At 33.2% G+C, this 19,104-nt stretch overlaps 1 protein-coding gene across 1 annotated transcript in view; it reads right to left on the bottom strand.

The window, feature by feature from the left end:
* The window catches only part of RyR (Ryanodine receptor), a 114,215-nt gene that overhangs the window by 57,127 nt on the left and 37,984 nt on the right, over nt 1–19,104 (bottom strand). The window contains exons 17-42 of the mRNA XM_089711982.1: nt 16,690–16,830; nt 16,087–16,241; nt 15,446–15,587; nt 14,205–14,415; nt 13,950–14,027; nt 13,373–13,503; nt 12,853–12,943; nt 12,244–12,393; nt 11,291–11,444; nt 10,757–10,884; nt 10,365–10,445; nt 8,920–9,019; nt 7,545–7,662; nt 7,267–7,347; nt 6,896–7,008; nt 6,503–6,614; nt 6,123–6,259; nt 5,505–5,621; nt 4,419–4,530; nt 3,863–4,007; nt 3,339–3,407; nt 2,520–2,665; nt 2,024–2,167; nt 1,060–1,234; nt 505–702; nt 105–210 (exon numbers count right to left, since the gene is read on the bottom strand). Of these exons, the coding sequence (XP_089568108.1) occupies nt 105–210; nt 505–702; nt 1,060–1,234; nt 2,024–2,167; nt 2,520–2,665; nt 3,339–3,407; nt 3,863–4,007; nt 4,419–4,530; nt 5,505–5,621; nt 6,123–6,259; nt 6,503–6,614; nt 6,896–7,008; nt 7,267–7,347; nt 7,545–7,662; nt 8,920–9,019; nt 10,365–10,445; nt 10,757–10,884; nt 11,291–11,444; nt 12,244–12,393; nt 12,853–12,943; nt 13,373–13,503; nt 13,950–14,027; nt 14,205–14,415; nt 15,446–15,587; nt 16,087–16,241; nt 16,690–16,830 (3,335 nt within the window). The remainder of the gene's footprint in view (nt 1–104; nt 211–504; nt 703–1,059; nt 1,235–2,023; nt 2,168–2,519; nt 2,666–3,338; nt 3,408–3,862; nt 4,008–4,418; nt 4,531–5,504; nt 5,622–6,122; nt 6,260–6,502; nt 6,615–6,895; nt 7,009–7,266; nt 7,348–7,544; nt 7,663–8,919; nt 9,020–10,364; nt 10,446–10,756; nt 10,885–11,290; nt 11,445–12,243; nt 12,394–12,852; nt 12,944–13,372; nt 13,504–13,949; nt 14,028–14,204; nt 14,416–15,445; nt 15,588–16,086; nt 16,242–16,689; nt 16,831–19,104) is intronic.

Genomic DNA, 19,104 nt, shown 5'->3' with positions numbered 1-19,104 from the left:
AAGACCAAAATCATCCCCTTACTCCATGACGTGACGGTATTACCAAGACCTTAAACTTTTAATTAAACGCACCTAAAGAAGTTTCACATCAAAACATCACATACCTGGAATATGTAAAGCTAACATAGACACTGCATCTTCACACAACATCGACCAACCACGAATGTCTGACAGTTTTAGTGCATGTACTTGTAGTGATTGATTTGGTACCTGCAAAACATAAAAAAAATGATAAGAATATTTAAAAGTTATGAGAACACAAATAAACATATTGTTTCTTTAATTTATTACATTTAATATGAGCAAAAGATTTTTTAGAATTACAATTGTGTGTGAAATATTATAAAAACATGAAATAGCATGAAATTAATTAGCAAGGATCTATATTAGGTCCTTTGATATTTAATATATTAAATTGCATTTAACTCAAGCTACTGGTGTTCCACAAGGACCTATACTAGGTCCGTTGCTGTTTCTAACATATGAAAATGGTAAAATACTTACTCTAGCCCATTGATGTGGTTTCAAGCATTGCACTTTAAGCCTCGGCGGGAACTGCGGTATCACGTGTTTGTCACTTGTCGGTAATACCGCGGCACTTAATGGTAAACTTGTGGAAGATCTGCCTAATTCTATTTGAAGAATTTCTTTTGATGTTGCTTCTACGAAAATTGCTGGGAAGAGTTTTGTTTCTGGCTCCATCTGTAAGTAAATGAAAGCTTTTTATCTGCTCCTATGCTTGCTTTGTTATAGAAAAAAGTTAATATTTTAATTGCAAATCTACGTCCACTGTTCTTTTGCGTTATTGAAGATATCTCATTTAAAATATCTCAATAGACAAGTGCCCAGTCATTTCTTTAAGCCATACATTTTATATCTTGCTCTGATTGATTACAATTAGTACAAGATAGTACTAACTTTTTTATGACAAAATTTTACTGCATTTATCAGTCGTCAATAATATTTTTTTCTTAAGGTGCCTCTCCATTTAACAAAAAAACCCTAATTTCTCAAATCCAGCCCTAAAAACAAAATTAACGTCATTTAATAAACACAAACCTTAAACTTAAAGCTCGTATCCTTTCCCTCGCAAGTAAAAGCGACCGTCCCAGTGGAAGTATCTACAGAGCATCCGATGAACATTCCTTGAGATGCTCCTTTGGCTGTAGCTTCAGCCATTACTTCGTTGTATAGCTCATCTGCTCTAACTACGTAACATGATTGGCGGTTTACACTGAAATTTTTTTTAAATATGTATTTAATATAAATTTATAAAGAATAGAAAAAATTCAATCACGAGGCGGGAATCGAACCCGCATCCTTTCACACCAATCCGGGGCGGACTACTAAGTATTAAGTGAGTGGGAGTGGGAGTGGGCGTGGGCGTGGGCGTGGGCGTGGGCGTGAGAGTGAGAGTGAGAGTGAGAGTGTGAGGGTGAAGGTGAGGGAGAGGGAGAGGGAGAGGGAGAGGGAGAGGGAGAGGGAGAGGGAGAGGGAGAGGGTGAGGGTGAGGGAGAGGGAGAGGGAGAGGGAGAGGGAGAGGGAGAGGGAGAGGGAGAGGGAGAGGGAGAGGGAGAGGGAGAGGGAGAGGGAGAGGGAGAGGGAGAGGGAGAGGGAGAGGGAGAGGGAGAGGGAGAGGGAGAGGGAGAGGGAGAGGGAGAGGGAGAGGGAGAGGGAGAGGGAGAGGGAGAGGGAGAGGGAGAGGGAGAGGGAGAGGGAGAGGGAGAGGGAGAGGGAGAGGGAGAGGGAGAGGGAGAGGGAGAGGGAGAGGGAGAGGGAGAGGGAGAGGGGGAGGGGGAGGGAGACGGAGAGGGAGTGGGGGTGGGAGTGGGAGTGGGAGTGGGAGTGGGAGTGGGAGTGGGAGTGGGAGTGGGAGTGGGAGTGGGAGTGGGAGTGGGAGTGGGAGTGGGAGTGGGAGTGGGAGTGGGAGTGGGAGTGGGAGTGGGAGTGGGAGTGGGAGTGGGAGTGGGAGTGGGAGTGGGAGTGGGAGTGGGAGTGGGAGTGAAAAATGAAAATGCCTTACCTTTCAATAACCCTATCATAATCATCAGTAATAATAACACTTGATTTAGTAACTTTGTTCTGGTTAAAGTCCTTCGAGTGCAAGTGGTATTGTGTTGTCACCCAGCCTATGTATACGTGAGTTGGATCTTGACCGGGGAAAATTCTGGAAAAAAATATTATAGATTTTTATTATTATAATTTTATATTAAAGATTTTTTTATAGAAGAGTATTTTAGAGTATTTTATAGGCTGAAATAATTGGGTTAGTAAAAGACTATTTAATAAACTTGTCTGAAAAAAAATGCTTTCTATTTAGAAGTGGACAGTAAATAATATAGAATGTAGAAGAAAATATTGAATCTTGAGAGTAAGCAATTTACTAAATTAATGAAATTACGGTCAAAGTTTGAAGTATTGTCAGAATTATTCTTAAGATTCGAGCTATTTAATAAATATTATTGTACGTAACTGAATTCGATAACAATTCCTTTCTTCTAAAGCGTTCTATAACTTACCTAACACCATAAAAGTACTCATTAATGAGTTTCAAGCACTCCGCATCGAATATCTCATTGCCGACCGTTTCTGTGGTGGACGCAGCTAGGTTTGTAGTCGTCATTTGCTTGCGATCTTGCGTCGGTGTCGCTACTGTTAAGTTTGTCTATAGGGAATTTAATTAAATTAATGATTTCCTTTTATATATCACAAAGTATGTTTGTTTTTCTATTTGACATTTAATAGAGATGGTTACTTCCTGTAAAGAAGCTTAGTGTTCTTCAAAATTGTTAAACGTATGGTCTGAATATTTGCTAATATCAACAGGGAAGACATTTTATAACTAAGTTCGATAACCTTAATTAAGGAGACAACTATGGAAAAGACTTAGTTAAATTTGGAAAAGTACGTTACAAAATCGAAAATTAAAGTGTAAATCTATCAAAATACATAAATAAATAATATTTTGTTTTCCCCAAATCATTTATTTTGTTAATCTAGCTTTCTCTCTCTCTTTTCTCCTTTTTAATTACACGAAACAGAAGAGTGTTATCAACACAAAGAATAGATATCATTAAAATTAAACAGCAGTTTTTATCTTCATTAAACGATTCTTTAAATCACCAAAATTCTACCAAATTGAAGCAACTATTACAATCAAATCTAAATTCAAAAACAGAGAAATCACATCTGCTTCGAAAAATAGACGTAATAAGCTAAGAAAAAGAAACACTAGCAAAGAGTCAAGACTAACAAATGGTACCATGGATAGAACATAATGAATGATGAGATACATACAGACAGACATACAGAATGACAGACAGACAATGATAACTTACGTTCAAGCCACTCTGACTGCCATACATGTTGCCATTACTTCTACCTTGCATGTTATATCTCTGATTTGCCTTTGGAAAATCAGACAGGATTAAATGCAAATGGGGATACTTCGTAACAAGTAAAACTCGATGGGACGTTTGTATAGATCTCATGATTATGCAACTACATATTATGTACAATGTACATTCTATCAAGGAGATGCGATTTAAAACATCTAAATCAATGGTCGCAAACTGGTTAATAAGGATAATAATAAATGGTATACTAATAAAAACTCTAACAAAAAATTATATTTTAAACTTAACGTGCAATGGTACAGTTATAAATGGCTTAATTTATGACTAATGTGAAAACATAAAAATATTTTGCTAGCAGAAACTAGGTACTTCATTATATAAAAAATCTAATGGAATGCAAACAAAATACGCAACATGTTTCATGACTCTAAAACTAGATAGATCTAAATAATTCCATTTCATATGAAAATAGACTTTACTACATAAAGCATAAGGTTCAAAATTACCTGCGAGATGCGTATTTGTGGATTAACTCGTCTAGCTAAGTTTCCCCTATCTGGTGAAACTTCCGTATCCGTGAAGGCTTCTGGTGTTTTAGATTTTCTAGTCTTGCCTCTATCACCACTCTCCCCACGTTTGCTTCTGAAGAATCTGTGGAAAAAATAAAATATTATATTTTTGAATTTGATATTTTGGTTTTATTGGCTGTATAAATATAAATCTTCTCGATTCGAATACCACCTCGTGATCGAATATTTTCTATTCTTTAAGAATTAATATGATATTTTTGTTACTGTACATGATTTTTAGTTTGTCTTTCTGTTTCTGAAATAGTAAAATCAACACGATTCATACTTAGAACTGCGAAATTTAATTTAATACCAAATTATGAGCCTAGATATATAATTAAGTGTAGAAAGAGATGAGATTTTTACCTCTGGATGTCATTTTCATCAAATTCTTCAGGTAATTAATATTTATCCAGATATAAAATAGGGACGTTACATGGGATGACGGTAAATAATTGGCTTGAAAAGATTTTATTTAACCCTAAGTACTTACTTGAATGGCGATCGTCCACGTTTATCTTTTTTATCTTCTTGAACATTCTGGACTCCTAGTTCATATTTCGCCATTTCTGCTTCGCTTGTGGAACGATGCATGCCGTTTTGACCTTTAAACGAAAGGAATAAGGATTTAATTTCTACCAATAAGAATATTGTTTTAATATTAAAATATGATATGAATTTTGATAGCGATTATTATTGACGCTGCTCAATAACGGATGTTCTTCTTTGTTTCCTTCTCGGTGTTTGATATTTTCTTACAAGTTTTGTTTCACTGTCAAGTGCTTTTTTCATGAAATTTCGAGCGCGGTAGTGCATTTGGGACAATTTAAATCATCTTTGGGACATTTGTTCAATAATTCAAAATTGGTTTTAAGATATGTATTAAATTATACTTTATGCTGTATTTTCTATAACGATAGCCATTGTATAATTAACATGCAAATTAGAAACTATACATATAAGCTATTACTGTAAAATTCTAATCTCTCGATGTAGAACACTAGTTTTACAGATAAGTTTTTGTATTAGCTTTATGATTTGATAGTATGAGTTCAATATTTATGTGTTTGAGTAATGTTTTGTATAAGGTATGACTATTCTATTTACACACATCTAAAGTAATATTTTATAATAACAAAGACATCACATGAGTATAGTTTATTGATATCTAAGCTACTAAGCGAAAAATAAACTACTGATCACAAGAAAAATTGCAGCACATCGTTAATAAAGTTATTTTTTAAACAATTATAACAAATTCTATATGAGAACCATTCATTTGAATCCTGTTTAACGATTTTAAGAGCGGTCTTGTTAATTTATAACAACACGATCATCGATCATTCTGATTCTCATTATCATCAAAATTGCATTATTTTTGGAATTTCCAATGTTCAAAAGCGAAAGACCATACATTGAAAATAGAAGTAGCGTTTCTAATCAATAAAGAAGTTTTCAAATAAATTCGATGTTACAAAAGTGTAGTAACTACGAGTATTTGATAATATCCGCAATCCATATCACAAGGTTAGCTGGGTGTTAGACTAAATACAACCGTTAGTAGGCATTAGTTCAGAACCTGGTTGTAAATTGTAATTTTGTATTGTCACGGTGCGTGTTATAGATCCCTTTCGTGGTGGTCTCGATGGTTGGCGCTTTATTTTCACGTCTTCCTGGTTTTCGTCGTAGTGGAGACCTTGGGACGGGCAAATACAGGGGACAATGTATGTACATAAGATTTGTTGAAAATTGGAGGGACTCAATTGGAAGTAACAATAGATTTGAAAATTTTTGGGTACACAATTTGACACTATTTAGGAAGATTGCAAATAAAGCTTAGTCCAGGATAAAAATTTAAAGCAGAAAATAGTGATTGCATATAAGTTTTTTTTAATATTGGGATAATAGTTAATCGGTAAAAATCATAATATGTTTTTTTGACTGAATGAAAATTGTGTTTACTTGCAATTTTCCAATAGTGTCATGTCATTAGTTACAATCTACTTAGCACATTTTATTTACATTTTTTTGTATTATTAGGTGTGTATTATCAAAACTGTGTAATTAATGTTTTCAATTTTTCTTCAAACAGTATGATTTCATTCAAAGATAAAAAAATGTTGGCTTTTTTCAAAGATTTTGTAAGATTTGTAATTAAGAACAGACAATCGTATGTAAAAAAAATATTTAAAATTACCTTTAATATCATTCATAGTGAAGCCACTTCTCATAATCTGGTCAATATGAGCTGGCATTTGAGCTTCAGTCGCTTCTTTCATCAGCATTTGTTGTCTTTCCTTGATTTCTACCCAACGACGCTGTTTCTCTGATTCACTAAAACAAAGTTTTGCCTTTAGATGATATCATAATTGAGTGAGATTGTTCATTTCGTGGCTTTCTGTGTTGTTTATGTTTTTTATATAAAAAAATACAGTTCCATAACAAGATAACTTCACTTATCTCACTTTTAGTGTTAATATTATGTTCCTTCATAATTGCTTAGACACCTGTATTATTTTTTTTACTGTTATTATGATCCTGGCAATTTTTTTACTTTTAAAGCAAAAAACTACTTACTCAATAAACTCAGCATGACAAATGACGGGCAGTGAAAGTCGTAAGAACTCCCAATTGGCTTTCTCCATAGTTTCGAATGTATTGTGGGAAATTTTTAGACATGGTGGTGTATCTGAAAACAAACGTTATTAAGTAATACATTTCCACAGAATTTAATATTATACGTCACTTAAAGTTTGTTTATGAAGATAGTTCTATTAATTTAAGTACTCAAATTTACTAGTGCATCATGATAATTATGTGGAGTAATTTCTAAAACTCGCAATCTTAATTCTTACAGAGGACTATTTGAAATAAGATTACTAATTATTTGTTACGTTTATTATTTTACTTCAATAGAATCTATATATCGTCTATAAACACATTTTTAAACAAATAAGAGTAATTTCTTACCAGATCCAGCAGGTATTCTAGTAACATCGATTCTTGTGTCGATCATTTCGTCCGTGTTCTCGAATATCGGCTGGTCCTTCGTGTACCAGTGCGTGACGTCACGCTTCATATTACTGTGTATATACGAAATATTGTTTTAAATTTTAAAGTTAATAAGCATGATAATAAAATATACATGATAATAGAAATCGAAAAAAGCAATGATCGCATAGCAGACTAAAAACTATGTACATTCATATAAATTTAACAACGAACTTGAATTTTTATAGCAGAAATCATTAAATCATACAAATTTGTCTTAGTTATCGCTATATCAGTAAAATAATAAATTTAATATAATATTAGCTACTTATATATAAAGGAATGCTTACACACAGAAAGGCTCATAACCCTCCTGAAGACCACACGTCGTGAAATACTTCAGAGAATTAACGTCTTGTCCATATGACAACCTGCAAATATAACAGAATTGTTATGAATGTTGTCTAGTTCTAGAAGTAGGAAAAATTATAAAATAATTATAAGACTACAAGAAACATAATTATTAAATAACAAATTCGCTTGAATTACCGTGAATAGCAATAATTGGCTAAATATAAAGTCATTGAAACATCATCTATAATTTTTTTTAATTGGTATTAATTCTTACCTAGCCTTCTGTCCAACACCAAGAGTACAAGCTGGTACAAAGTTATCTCCTTGAACATCTGCGAATGTAGTTTCTCCACCAAGAGCATCCATGAGTAATTCACCATTGAGTGAAAAACCTAATCATATCCAGTAATTAGTATTTACTTCTTTATTATGTATTAGTATTACAAGAATGAACGATATGTTTCAGGCCTTAATTCAATTTCAATATTATGGCTACTAAACTTCTAGGAAATACTTAAATATACAATTTTCTACCTATCTAAAAGAAGCCAACAGAAAAATATCTTAAAAATGTGTAGTCTAGTATTAATCAAAGTTATACAATCCTTGGATTGTTTTTGATAGCTAATTCAATTTTGACTCAAGTAATTGACTATTTAACTTCGAACTAAATTAACTATGCCATACTTACGTTTTGTAATTCAAATTGAAACGGTTAATAAACAAACAAAAGCTTTAACAAAATATTAGGAAGAAACAAAAAATCAAGCAGGAAGCAACCTATAAGTTTTAGATATTAATTTCACAAATCTGATAGGCACTGAACTATGTTAATATGTTAGTGAAACAAAAATGGTAGGTTTTCGTAATAGATCGAAAGTAACGTAGTTGACTTTGCAAGTTGTTACTTTAATTCAACTTTTGCCCTAAGTGTATGGCATTTATATTGTTCATCCATTTTAATAATGTGCCCGTAAAAGCAAAGCAATGCAGTGATGTGTTACGTTTGAAGCTAGTGATGATTTTCTTGCTATTTCTAATAGAGCCGCCTATCGTTGGTGTAGGATAAAAATCAGTAGATAAAATGATCTAAACGTTTTCTACATAAAATATTTAACTTGGCTCGCAATATAAATCAGGTCACTTTATCTGCTGATTTTTAGTTTCTCAACCTTTCTCAACTCTCCTATGACAAGCTAATCAATTTAAAAGCTTAAAAATATATGCAGCAGGGGCATTTCATAAAAGCAATAATAGATCCCATCCAAGTCTTGATAGAGGAATCATAAAGAAGAAATAATAAATCGCCCAACTGTCATGAAATTCAGAATGTTAAGAGATGTATGAGAATGGTAAATTTAATATCGACGATGCGATGAGATGAACAAAATCTTAGAAAAGCGTTAACTAAAAGTATGAGGTACAGATTTTACCAAAGTCGAGAAAGTGTGAAAATAATTTAAAGATTTAAGCGCTGTTGAAATGTAAATTGATACAAATGTGCACATTATAATAAAGGCTAGTGAGAAGAATCTAGAATGATACGATCAGCCATTAATGAAAGATGAGTTTAACAGGAGAATACAGATTAAAAATGTCCCTGCCGCATCTGTACGCGAAAAAGCAAGCTAATTGTTGCCAGTATTTACTTATCGTTTTGTCTATCAGATCTAGGAAGACGCCTACAACATCACCGACTGCCCATTGCTTCCCAAATGACTCCATGCTACCGGAATACACTTTTTCCTCCTTTAAATTAGAAACATATCTTTTGCACTATGTCTTCTATACATCTTTAGTTCATTTACTCTTAAATACATGAGACTTCTGAAATTCCCTTTGTAAAGTGTGCAGTAACATAGTTAGTATCATTACGAAATTTCATAATAATACGAATATGTTCGATTCTGTTAACTTAATAAGTTATACCTATTGTTACCCTCTGTGTAAGTATTGAAATAATAATTGTAATTTTAGATTCCGGTTATAGACCAGGAGCACACTTAAATAAAACAAGGTTATGCTATATACAGGGTACACAATAAATAGGTACTAAGGAAGAGGAAATTTTATTTTTTAATTTGCGTTAATAAATCTCAGGTTTTTACTTCGTTAAACCACAAAATACGAACAGATGATGCTCTGGTGAACTTCGCTGACAATCAGGCAAAAACAAAAATAAAATCGTCTTTTATCAAATGTGCAAAACATTAAATTCAAATATTCGTGTCTGAAGAAAAAAAAAGTAAGAAGAGAAGTAATAGAAATTAAGGATGATCGAACGGAAATAGAGAACGAGATCAATTCCTTGGAAATATGGTTGAAAATATTGGTGAAGTCAATGAATAGTATCCATTAGATGCAAGATATCACGAAAAATTACGAAACGGATCAGGACAAAAGATTAAAGATGAAAAAAGGAATGATATCTTAGACATAAAGGGAGAAAAAGAAAGATGTGTAGAAGTTGAAACTCACAATTTTAAGGTCAATAAAAACAAATATTTCAAAAACAACATATCAAAAACATCATCAACGAAGCACCCAGAGCCACAATGAACTCACTAATAGTTTGGTCGGTAACGTCTAAGAAACAGGCGACAATATCGCCGACTTTCAGTTGCTGCCCGAATGTGTCGCTTGTGCCGCCGTGCCATTTTAGCGACTGTTGTTAAAGTTATACATTCTAGAAATTTCTACTTCTTTCGACTTACACTATTGTACTATTCCTTAAGATTTGGGAGCTTATTGCTGTTTTATACTAAAGTTGCACTTCGATAATATTTAGAAGTCGATAGAAATGACCTATAATCTGTGACTACCAAAAAAGACAATACAAAATAACAGATTTGAAATCTTTCTTTTCAGGCGACTTATCAATACTCTTTATTAAATTTAATAATGCAAACCAATTTTGATGAAATGAAATTATGGGCTGTTGCCGATTTTAATAAAATTTGAATACCTAATAATTTATACTCGTCTATTATTACATAATTCTTAAATAGATCACTCGTACCATCACCTAGAGAATGACCAAACATACAAATTTAGATCATATTCCTTCGCATTAAGGCTTATAATAAAAACTTACGTTATATCCATCGAAAGCCCAAGAGTTTTCGTCTTGTCCCAACATCATACCTGGAGGCATATCAGCATGAGCCCAACCAACCTATACAATAATAATAATTAATATAAAATAATATTGCACGAATAATGAATATGCCTTTAAAATTGGCACCATCGCTTCCTTAACTGATGGTTTGAAAATAGTAATTTCAAATTAACAATAAAATTTTATTATTTTACTGGCACTGCATTCAGACAGACAAATTCTTTATAAATTACTACTATACAAATAAAAAGTAAAAACATATAATTTATTATTTGCAAGTAGTAAGAAGTGAATACTCAATTAATAAAAAAAAAATGCATCATGAATGATAAATTTATCAAAAATAGAGATTTTAACATCTAACTTACTCTCATAGGTCCAGCAGTGAGAATTTCAAACTCAAAGTACCATTTGCCAGAACTAACTGCGTAGTTCTTTTCAGCTCGGTACGTTCTGAAATCTGCTTGTTTTTGTTTTGATGCTTCTGCCAGTAATGCTGAAATAATAATTACATTTTATGTCTATGCTGTTGTTTGTTTGTTTGAACAAACTAATATCAGCAACTGCTGACAATGCTTTTCTACCGTTAATAGTCGATTTTTTTAAATGTTTTTTTCAAGGAAGGCTATAAGTTATTTAACATAACGAACAATAGAAACGGCAGAAACAATGAACAATGTCAAAAATATTTCTGCCTTTTAACAAATGTTTGAAACCTTTTTCAGATGTAGTTTATATAGTTGTATTAACCTAATGTTTTAAATAGTCATTTTTTAAAGCTACAGCTATATTGTCTATTTTTAAAGCTAAGTTAAATCTGGCCAAAAATCTGTCTTTATTCTTTTTTAATTTCTATAAACATAGTTTTTAATAATTTTATTAAATTTATTTCAATTACTTACCTTCATGTTGTTCTCCAGTAGGTGGATCTAAATTATATCCATACACCAATAAAGTACGAACAGTTTCTGATGCGGTATCTCTATTTGCCTTTTTGATAGCATCGTCCACTTTGGGGTATGGGACCAAATGTGGGGACCTGTTCATGTCGGGATCCTGGGGAAAAAGTTTATATAACAATATATTTTTTTCAATAGAAGAGTTATAAAAAAAATGTGTACACATGTAAGAAGTAAAACTTCTTTATGCCCTTATTTTTCTAAAAAAAATTTACTATATGCAACTTTACAGAAATACGTCGAATCACGCGTGGTAGGGATAAGAAAAAGATGGCGCGTAACGGAAAAATGTCACGCGTAACGAAAAAATGTTACACTAATTTTTTTTCCAACCCCGATAAAGAAATTTCACTTCAATTAGGAATGAGACGTGAGATGTTAAAGTTATACAATAGCTTACTTAGATATTAATAATCACTCCTTGCCGATTTCGGCTACGGCGACTGGTAAGGTAAAGTTTAGAAGAAAGGGATAACACCTAATAAATTTCAATTAAGGGTCAAATTGCTCACTATTTTGTTCCCATTTCTGTTTTGTCAGATTAATTACCGAATATTTCATTAACTAAAAACTAAACTAAGTTAATATTATGCTATAGTTCTGTTATTATTGTGTCATTAAGGAAGGTGTTAGGTGGACCCCAAAATACAGGCTGTCCTAGTTTGGAGTCCAAATGTTACATGTTTATACCTAACCCACAAGTTGTTCAATAAATGATTTTTATTTATTTATTATTATTTATTAAAAAGTAAACTTCCTCTAAATGAAATCCCATTACATGGCCTCTAATCAAATAATTTCTACATTTATTTCAATTTCTCGTTATCATCATTATTGTTTCCTATAAAATAGTATCTTTTCTTATAATAAGCACTGTTATTTATTTCCTATTATACCTCATTAAGCCCATAAGTCCATCCCTGTTGTATTCTCTCTCTGGCCCACAAATTGTGCGTATTTTCAGCAAGTTGGTCCACTAGTTCGTCCATTTTGGGAGTTAGTGTCACTGCACTAAGATCTAAAGGTGCAGGTTTGTAGCCGTTTGACTGAAAATTAAATAAAAACGTATTAAATTATTATTGTACAAATTAAAGTAAGACAAAAATTAGAATCCATAGAAAAGAATCTGTATTTATTTTAAACATCTATACATCGATGATGTAGATCCGGCTCGAAGGACCAGTAAATAACTAAAGGTATTAAATAGGTTATGGTGATAATTATTATACAATAATACAAAACCTAATTTTGTACTATAAAGTGCGATCGACCGACTCGTATACGGTTTGAACTGAGTTCAATAAATTTCAAGTAGTTGAATCGAACACAAATGTTATGACAAATATGTTTAAAGCGACGTTGTTTTTTACATAATTTGGCACATTTAGTTTTTATAATAAGCAAGTTGCAAGATTAACCAAACGCAAAGAATTACTCTTGGTCTTAAAAATAAATTAATTTTAATGTTAATTTGAAGGGTACTTCTACAATAATTTGATTCTTACCTGCATAAAAGGTTCATTCGGCAATCTAACGTTACGAATGCGCGCTGGGGGTTTATCTAGACTTATGTAGTAGCCTAAAGCTAGAATCGTCCTGTAATAAAAATATATTATGAGCCTGTATTTTAAGATATTCAATAATTTATCGTGATTGCAAATTATTGATGCTTATCATATCAGTACATTATCTGTTGTTTTTATCGTTTTCTTTATTGCAATTTTCTTTTTATTTGCTGGTTCTTATTTTATTATTTGAATTTCAAACAATTTGACAATTTGATGAATGTATGCTACTTTTTTATGAAATTGTTTTCAAATTCTTATCATGTACTTCGTATAAAAAAGAAATTTGAGGGTATTTTGGAATTTTTTGGACATTAAGTTTCTAAATCCTTACAATGTAATTTGCTAATGCAATTTGTATAATAATATCATATTTGTGAACTTTCTATGTATCACATTTTTTGCCATTTATTTGATAAAAAAATGAGGGTACTTTTTTTTCTAGGTACTAAGTCCTTACTTAAGTGTCTGCACAGCAAGTTGTATATCATATCGTTTCTCAGCCGCTGGGAGTCTTTCAAAGGGAACTAAACACGGATGGATTTTGTGCAAGTCGTCCCTTTGGTCTCCATACATCCATCCTGCTTCTATCTGTTGGTGCAAAGTATTATAAATATTATAGGACATTATTACACAAATCGACCTAGTCCCACAGTAAGCTCAATTAAGGCTTGTGTTGTGGGTACTAGGCGACGATAAATATAATATTTAATAAATACATATATAGATAACACCCAGGCCCAAGACAAATAATTGAGTTCATCACACAAATATTTGCCCTGACCGGGGATCGAACCCGGGACCGTCGGCTCAGTAGGCAGTTACTTTACCACTGCGCCAACCGCGTCGTCAAAAATTATTATTGCTACCTTGTAAAGTTGAACTAGAAAAATTATAATTACTTCCCATAATATACAGGGTGTCCCACCCTCGGTGTATAGTAACACCTTGTATAGTAAGTTAAATCGTGTTAAATTGTTGTAATGTTTCCCTCGTATCGATTTTCAGAAAATATGGATATGAATAATAAAACTTACCTTATTCATAGCCCACATTTCGTGAATATTTTCAGCGAGTTTGTCTCTGATTTGTTCAATGTAAGATGGCAGTGATATCTGAAAGTAACATTTGTGAAGTTAACTTTTTAATTTATTTTTTTATAACAAAAAAAAACCTGTCAGGCCAGTAGACTCTAAGACAGTTAAATTCGACGCTTCCTTATCGCACAACTTGCTAATACAAAAAATAAAGTATATAAGTAAAAAAAAATCTTTCACATTAACTAAACTCACAGTAGCAGTATCCACGGGGGTCGGTACAAAGGCAGTATCATCCTGCACTAAGGGCGGGCCGGCCAACGCACGCTTGGCCAAGTTGCCGAAGTAGAAGCACGGCTCCAGGCTCAGTATCTGCTGCGGGAGTAACGATTCTACTAAGGGCGAGTAGCCCTCGGGTGCCGCGTAACGGAGTCTACCGTGCTCCCCCCCGAGGAGGAAACGACAACTGGAAAAAAAAGACGGGTTGCACTGGGGGAGTGCCGGCAGAAGTGAAAACTTGATTATTAACGTTGAGCATGTTTGATATTTTGGAATGGTATCCGTCTTACGCTTTTTCGATCAGGTCACGTGTCCTGACGCGAGTTTAAGATTTTATACCCATTACAGAAAAAGTGCTCAACGCCGCTAAAGAAGTTTTCACTTCTAAAAATACGTGTGGCACTCGGGGACTGCCGCGGTAAAGCTATTGCATGCTATGCCTTCAAGCCACACCTCCGAGCCCGTCGGAGTGGGGAGCGTGAGGTTTTTTCGTTACGAAATTTCTAGATTCGGTCCCCGCGCTCAAGGCCCGCGATAGAAGCTATGCAATAGCTTAATAAATATATTTAAAAATTAAATAATTTTTTAACGGATTTTAAACGCGATTTATTCATATTATTTTCCCGACGTTTCGAACACTTTACAGCGAGCGTGGTCACGGGGAGACTAAGATGTTATACGTCTTGACGGTCATTCAAAAATTGCTATTTGTTAGTTTATTATAGTTAAACTAAAAAATCACGCTTAGACTCAGGAAATTATTGTATTGCCACCGTGATTTGAAAAACACGCATAAGCTCATTAATTTTTTTGTCTGGAAAACTGTGTTGTTCAAGCTACTGTTGGACAGCAGGACTCAGGAGTTATTTGAAAAACATGTGCAACAGGATAATTATGACCTGAGCCATGGTTATTATGAGAAATAGACTAGATTAATTAAATTATACCAACAAAACGTTGATTAAACATTAAAGACATCTTATATCAAATTACAAATTACCGTTATTCTTATAGTTATTTCTAATTTATCAGATTAACTTTATTTCATTACTACATTAAAATAACTAGATGATGTAATTAGAATAAAATATAATACTTAGACATTTTCTGAAAACTTCTTGAATACAAATTCAAAGATTTATAATTTGTAAATGAAAATAAGCTAAATTTCTTAATATTTTAATACATTTGAAATTAAAAGTAAATCTTTAACTCACCTCAATTTACTAGAACAGCTCATGACCGGGAAGAACATGCCTTCAAGATTGAAGTTGGTAAAAGATCCAGTAACTCTTACTCCGTTGAACATAAAGTTAATTATCGGTACTGTCAAATCTAACGCACATCCAATGACGTCACCTGAAAAAAAAAGACGGGTTGCACTGGGGGAGTACCGGCAGAAGTGAAAACTTGATTATTAACGTTGAGCATGTTTGATATTTTGGAATGGTATCCGTCTTATATCGATCAGGTCACGTGTCCTGACGCGAGTTTAAGATTTTATACCCATTACAGAAAAAGTGCTCAACGCCGCTAAAGAAGCTTTCTTTTCAATAATATATAAGAAAATTTCTCCTAAAAAAAAACTCCATAAAAATAGTAGTCATGATTAAAATCTGACTGGAGACGATTTTGAAAATTTGAGTTTATTTGAACTAATACGTACGATAATCGATAAAATCAAAATAATTTAAACATAATATACCTATTAGGTTTAGCGATATTTTTAAATAATAAAAAAAATGGTACCTGTTTTTGGCATTAGGATCATATGTGACTCAAAAGTAAGAAATAATGTAAATAATGCCCAAAAAAATTGATTAGGTCTTTAAATTATAATATTTTCCGTAATCCATACCTTTTCTAATAAACGGTTCTTCAGAATGAGTTCTATTGACTGGAGTTTTCCGTCCACCAGACCAAAGATATGCGCCATCAAAACCGAACGAATATAAATCGTCACCAACACCATTACCACCCCATTTTTCACCACCGCCGGGATATGGGACATACCTAAAAAAGATAATAATTAGGGTAAAAATTAATTTTGAGTAAAATTTAGTACAAAAATAATAGAGCCGTAATGAAGGGGAAAATGATAACTAATTATAATAAGAGCTGAAATGATAATAGCAGGCAATAAATTAGGACGCAATATAAATATGTAGTTTTTCTAAATCATCTTGTTTGTAAAAAGAAAACTAAATATTATAATACAACTAACTATTATAGTAATGCAAAACTGCACAAAAATACTATTTTATAGATTTTAGGAACACGGTTACAAAATTATTTTGTAAAATTAGTACGGTATGATCTTTTTGAAACGAACCATATTTATGACCATTTTTCTCTGACTTATGTCTCTCTGACTGAATGATATTAACGTTTTAATTGTACATACATACGTATAAACATTACTCTGCCGTAAAAAAACAAGTAATATATATAATTTCCTTACCCAGTGGTATTCGCCCAACCGATCCTCAAGTGCGGCATCATATGGGTCGTCTTCTCGATATGGTCCATTGTCACTTCGAAGTACCATTTTTGGTAAACCGCTGATCCTTCTACACGTCCAACGAATATGTTTGGACGCACACTGCAAACATATTGTGATTTAACCCATTGAGCCCCGAACGGCCCGATCGGTCCACGACACAATAGATTTTCTATTGTGTCAGTGATTCCGGGGCCTGAGTTATTAAAAGTAAAATCTTGTACTTATTACTATCGCTTCCATAATTTGCTACTGCAGAAAATGTCCAAGGAATGAAACATAACATATATGGAATTTCCCGTTCAAATTAAATAATGCTAACCTGGAAATCGTACATCACCTAAGAAGATAAATAAAGGCATTAAGCATATCTATAGATGATCATCGACAATCACATAAAAATAGAAAACTATCTCTACCTAACTAATAAATTATAGCAGATTCAACAAAATTTATCCAGCCACGATCATCGTTGACTTTAAGGCATTCTCTTTCTTTATCCACTTATATTATGTCTATGTTTGTTTTGTTACTAGATACATATACAATTTACACAAAATAAACAAGCATCTTTACCCAAATGCACGTAGAAGCAGCAACAGTAGATACAACGTCACAACCGTAAGATCCTCACAGAACAATGAATGTTCAAATCATTGCTCTGTGAGGACCTTGCGACTGCACCGTCAAGCGTAGTACTTCTTGATATATATTATGATGTTTTTTTAAATGGTAAACATACATTATAATCCTAATCCTAATTTAGTCACGGAGCGCCTACAGTTATATCTATCTGAGGCATTAGATGAGAGTAAAACAATAAGAAGAACGACCAAAAAACACCGAACTATTAAACCGTGGATAACAGCAGGTATTCTCAGGTGTATCCGAAATAGAAATCAAATGCAACTTAAAGTCAAAGCGGACCCTCTAAACGATATTTTAAAACTTACATACAGACGTTACAGAAACCATTGTAATAACTTGATTAAAAAATTAAAATGAAATTATGACAGAGAAATGTTAAGTAAAGCAGCTAAAAACTCAAAAGAATTATGGAAATCGATAAGACAAATTACCAACTTTAAACCAGCTAAATTACACAGTAAAGATCTTCTCAAGTCGGATTCTTCTCCTTGCAAGTCGGTAAATTTGGTTAATGATTTTTTCGCTGATGTCGGTAAAGAGTTGGCAAATCAACTTTTGACTAAAAATTCTAATTTGGTAAGGAACCCTACTCCAAACACGACTAACCTAAACAGCTCTTCTTTCGTTCTTCTAAAAACCGATGTCAGTGAAGTTAAAACAATAATCACGACGTTAAAATCTGATAGTGCCCCAGGGTGGGACAAAATACCTACAAAATTTCTTAAAATTTGCTCTTCTATTGTAGCTCCTGCTATTTGTCACTTAGCAAACTTATGTTTTAGTACAGGTATATTCCCCGCTCAGCTGAAAAAGTCAGTAGTTGTTCCGGTGTATAAGGGTGGGGATGGATCCGATGTCAATAATTATCGCCCCATCTCAGTTCTGCCAGCAATCTCTAAAGTTATCGAAAAGCTCATTAATAGTAGACTCCTTAATTACTTTGAAAAATATAACATCTTCTCTGACTCACAGTTTGGGTTCAGGCGCGGTCTTTCAACCGAAGATGCTGTGTTGAAATTAACATCTCTTATATCTGACAGACTGGATGAAGGCAAAAAATGTTTGGCTGTTTTTCTAGACCTGAAAAAGGCCTTTGACACCGTTTCCATCCCTATTCTTATCCGTAAGCTGGAGCATGCAGGCATTCGTGGTACACCCCTTAATCTAATGGAAAGTTATTTAACAGAGCGGACTCAATGTGTAAAAATAGAAAATTATATTAGCTGCGATAGAGGCGTTACCTGTGGTGTGCCACAGGGAAGCGTTCTCGGACCAACGCTCTTTTTAGTCTATATCAATGATCTCACTAATTTAAGTATATTAAATGGAAAAATCTACTCTTACGCAGATGATACGGCGATAGTGTTTAGTGGGAATTCATGGCTTTCTGTATTTAACGCGGCACAGATAGGTATTTCTAAAATTTCTGATTGGTTAATAAGTAATCTCCTCACTTTAAACATTAAAAAAACTAATTACATATGCTTCTCAATTAATAATAAAACACAACCTAATCCTAATCTTAACCTTAAGCTACACGAATGTGATGGAACTAATAATTTAAATTGTACTTGCGACACTATTGAAAAAGTTTTTACTACAAAATATCTCGGGATCATACTTGATCACCGCTTATCTTGGCATTCACACATTGATTATATGAACGAAAGAGCACGGAAACTAATCTGGATTTTTAAATCTTTGAGACATGTAACTTCACATAAGCTT

Source organism: Colias philodice, chromosome 27, assembly GCF_061535455.1.
Source record: "Colias philodice isolate Cphi_HAF_F1 chromosome 27, ilColPhil1 Martin Lab GWU primary, whole genome shotgun sequence".
In the NCBI taxonomy this organism is placed as follows: domain Eukaryota; kingdom Metazoa; phylum Arthropoda; class Insecta; order Lepidoptera; family Pieridae; genus Colias; species Colias philodice.
This window is presented reverse-complemented; position numbering and strand designations above follow the sequence as displayed.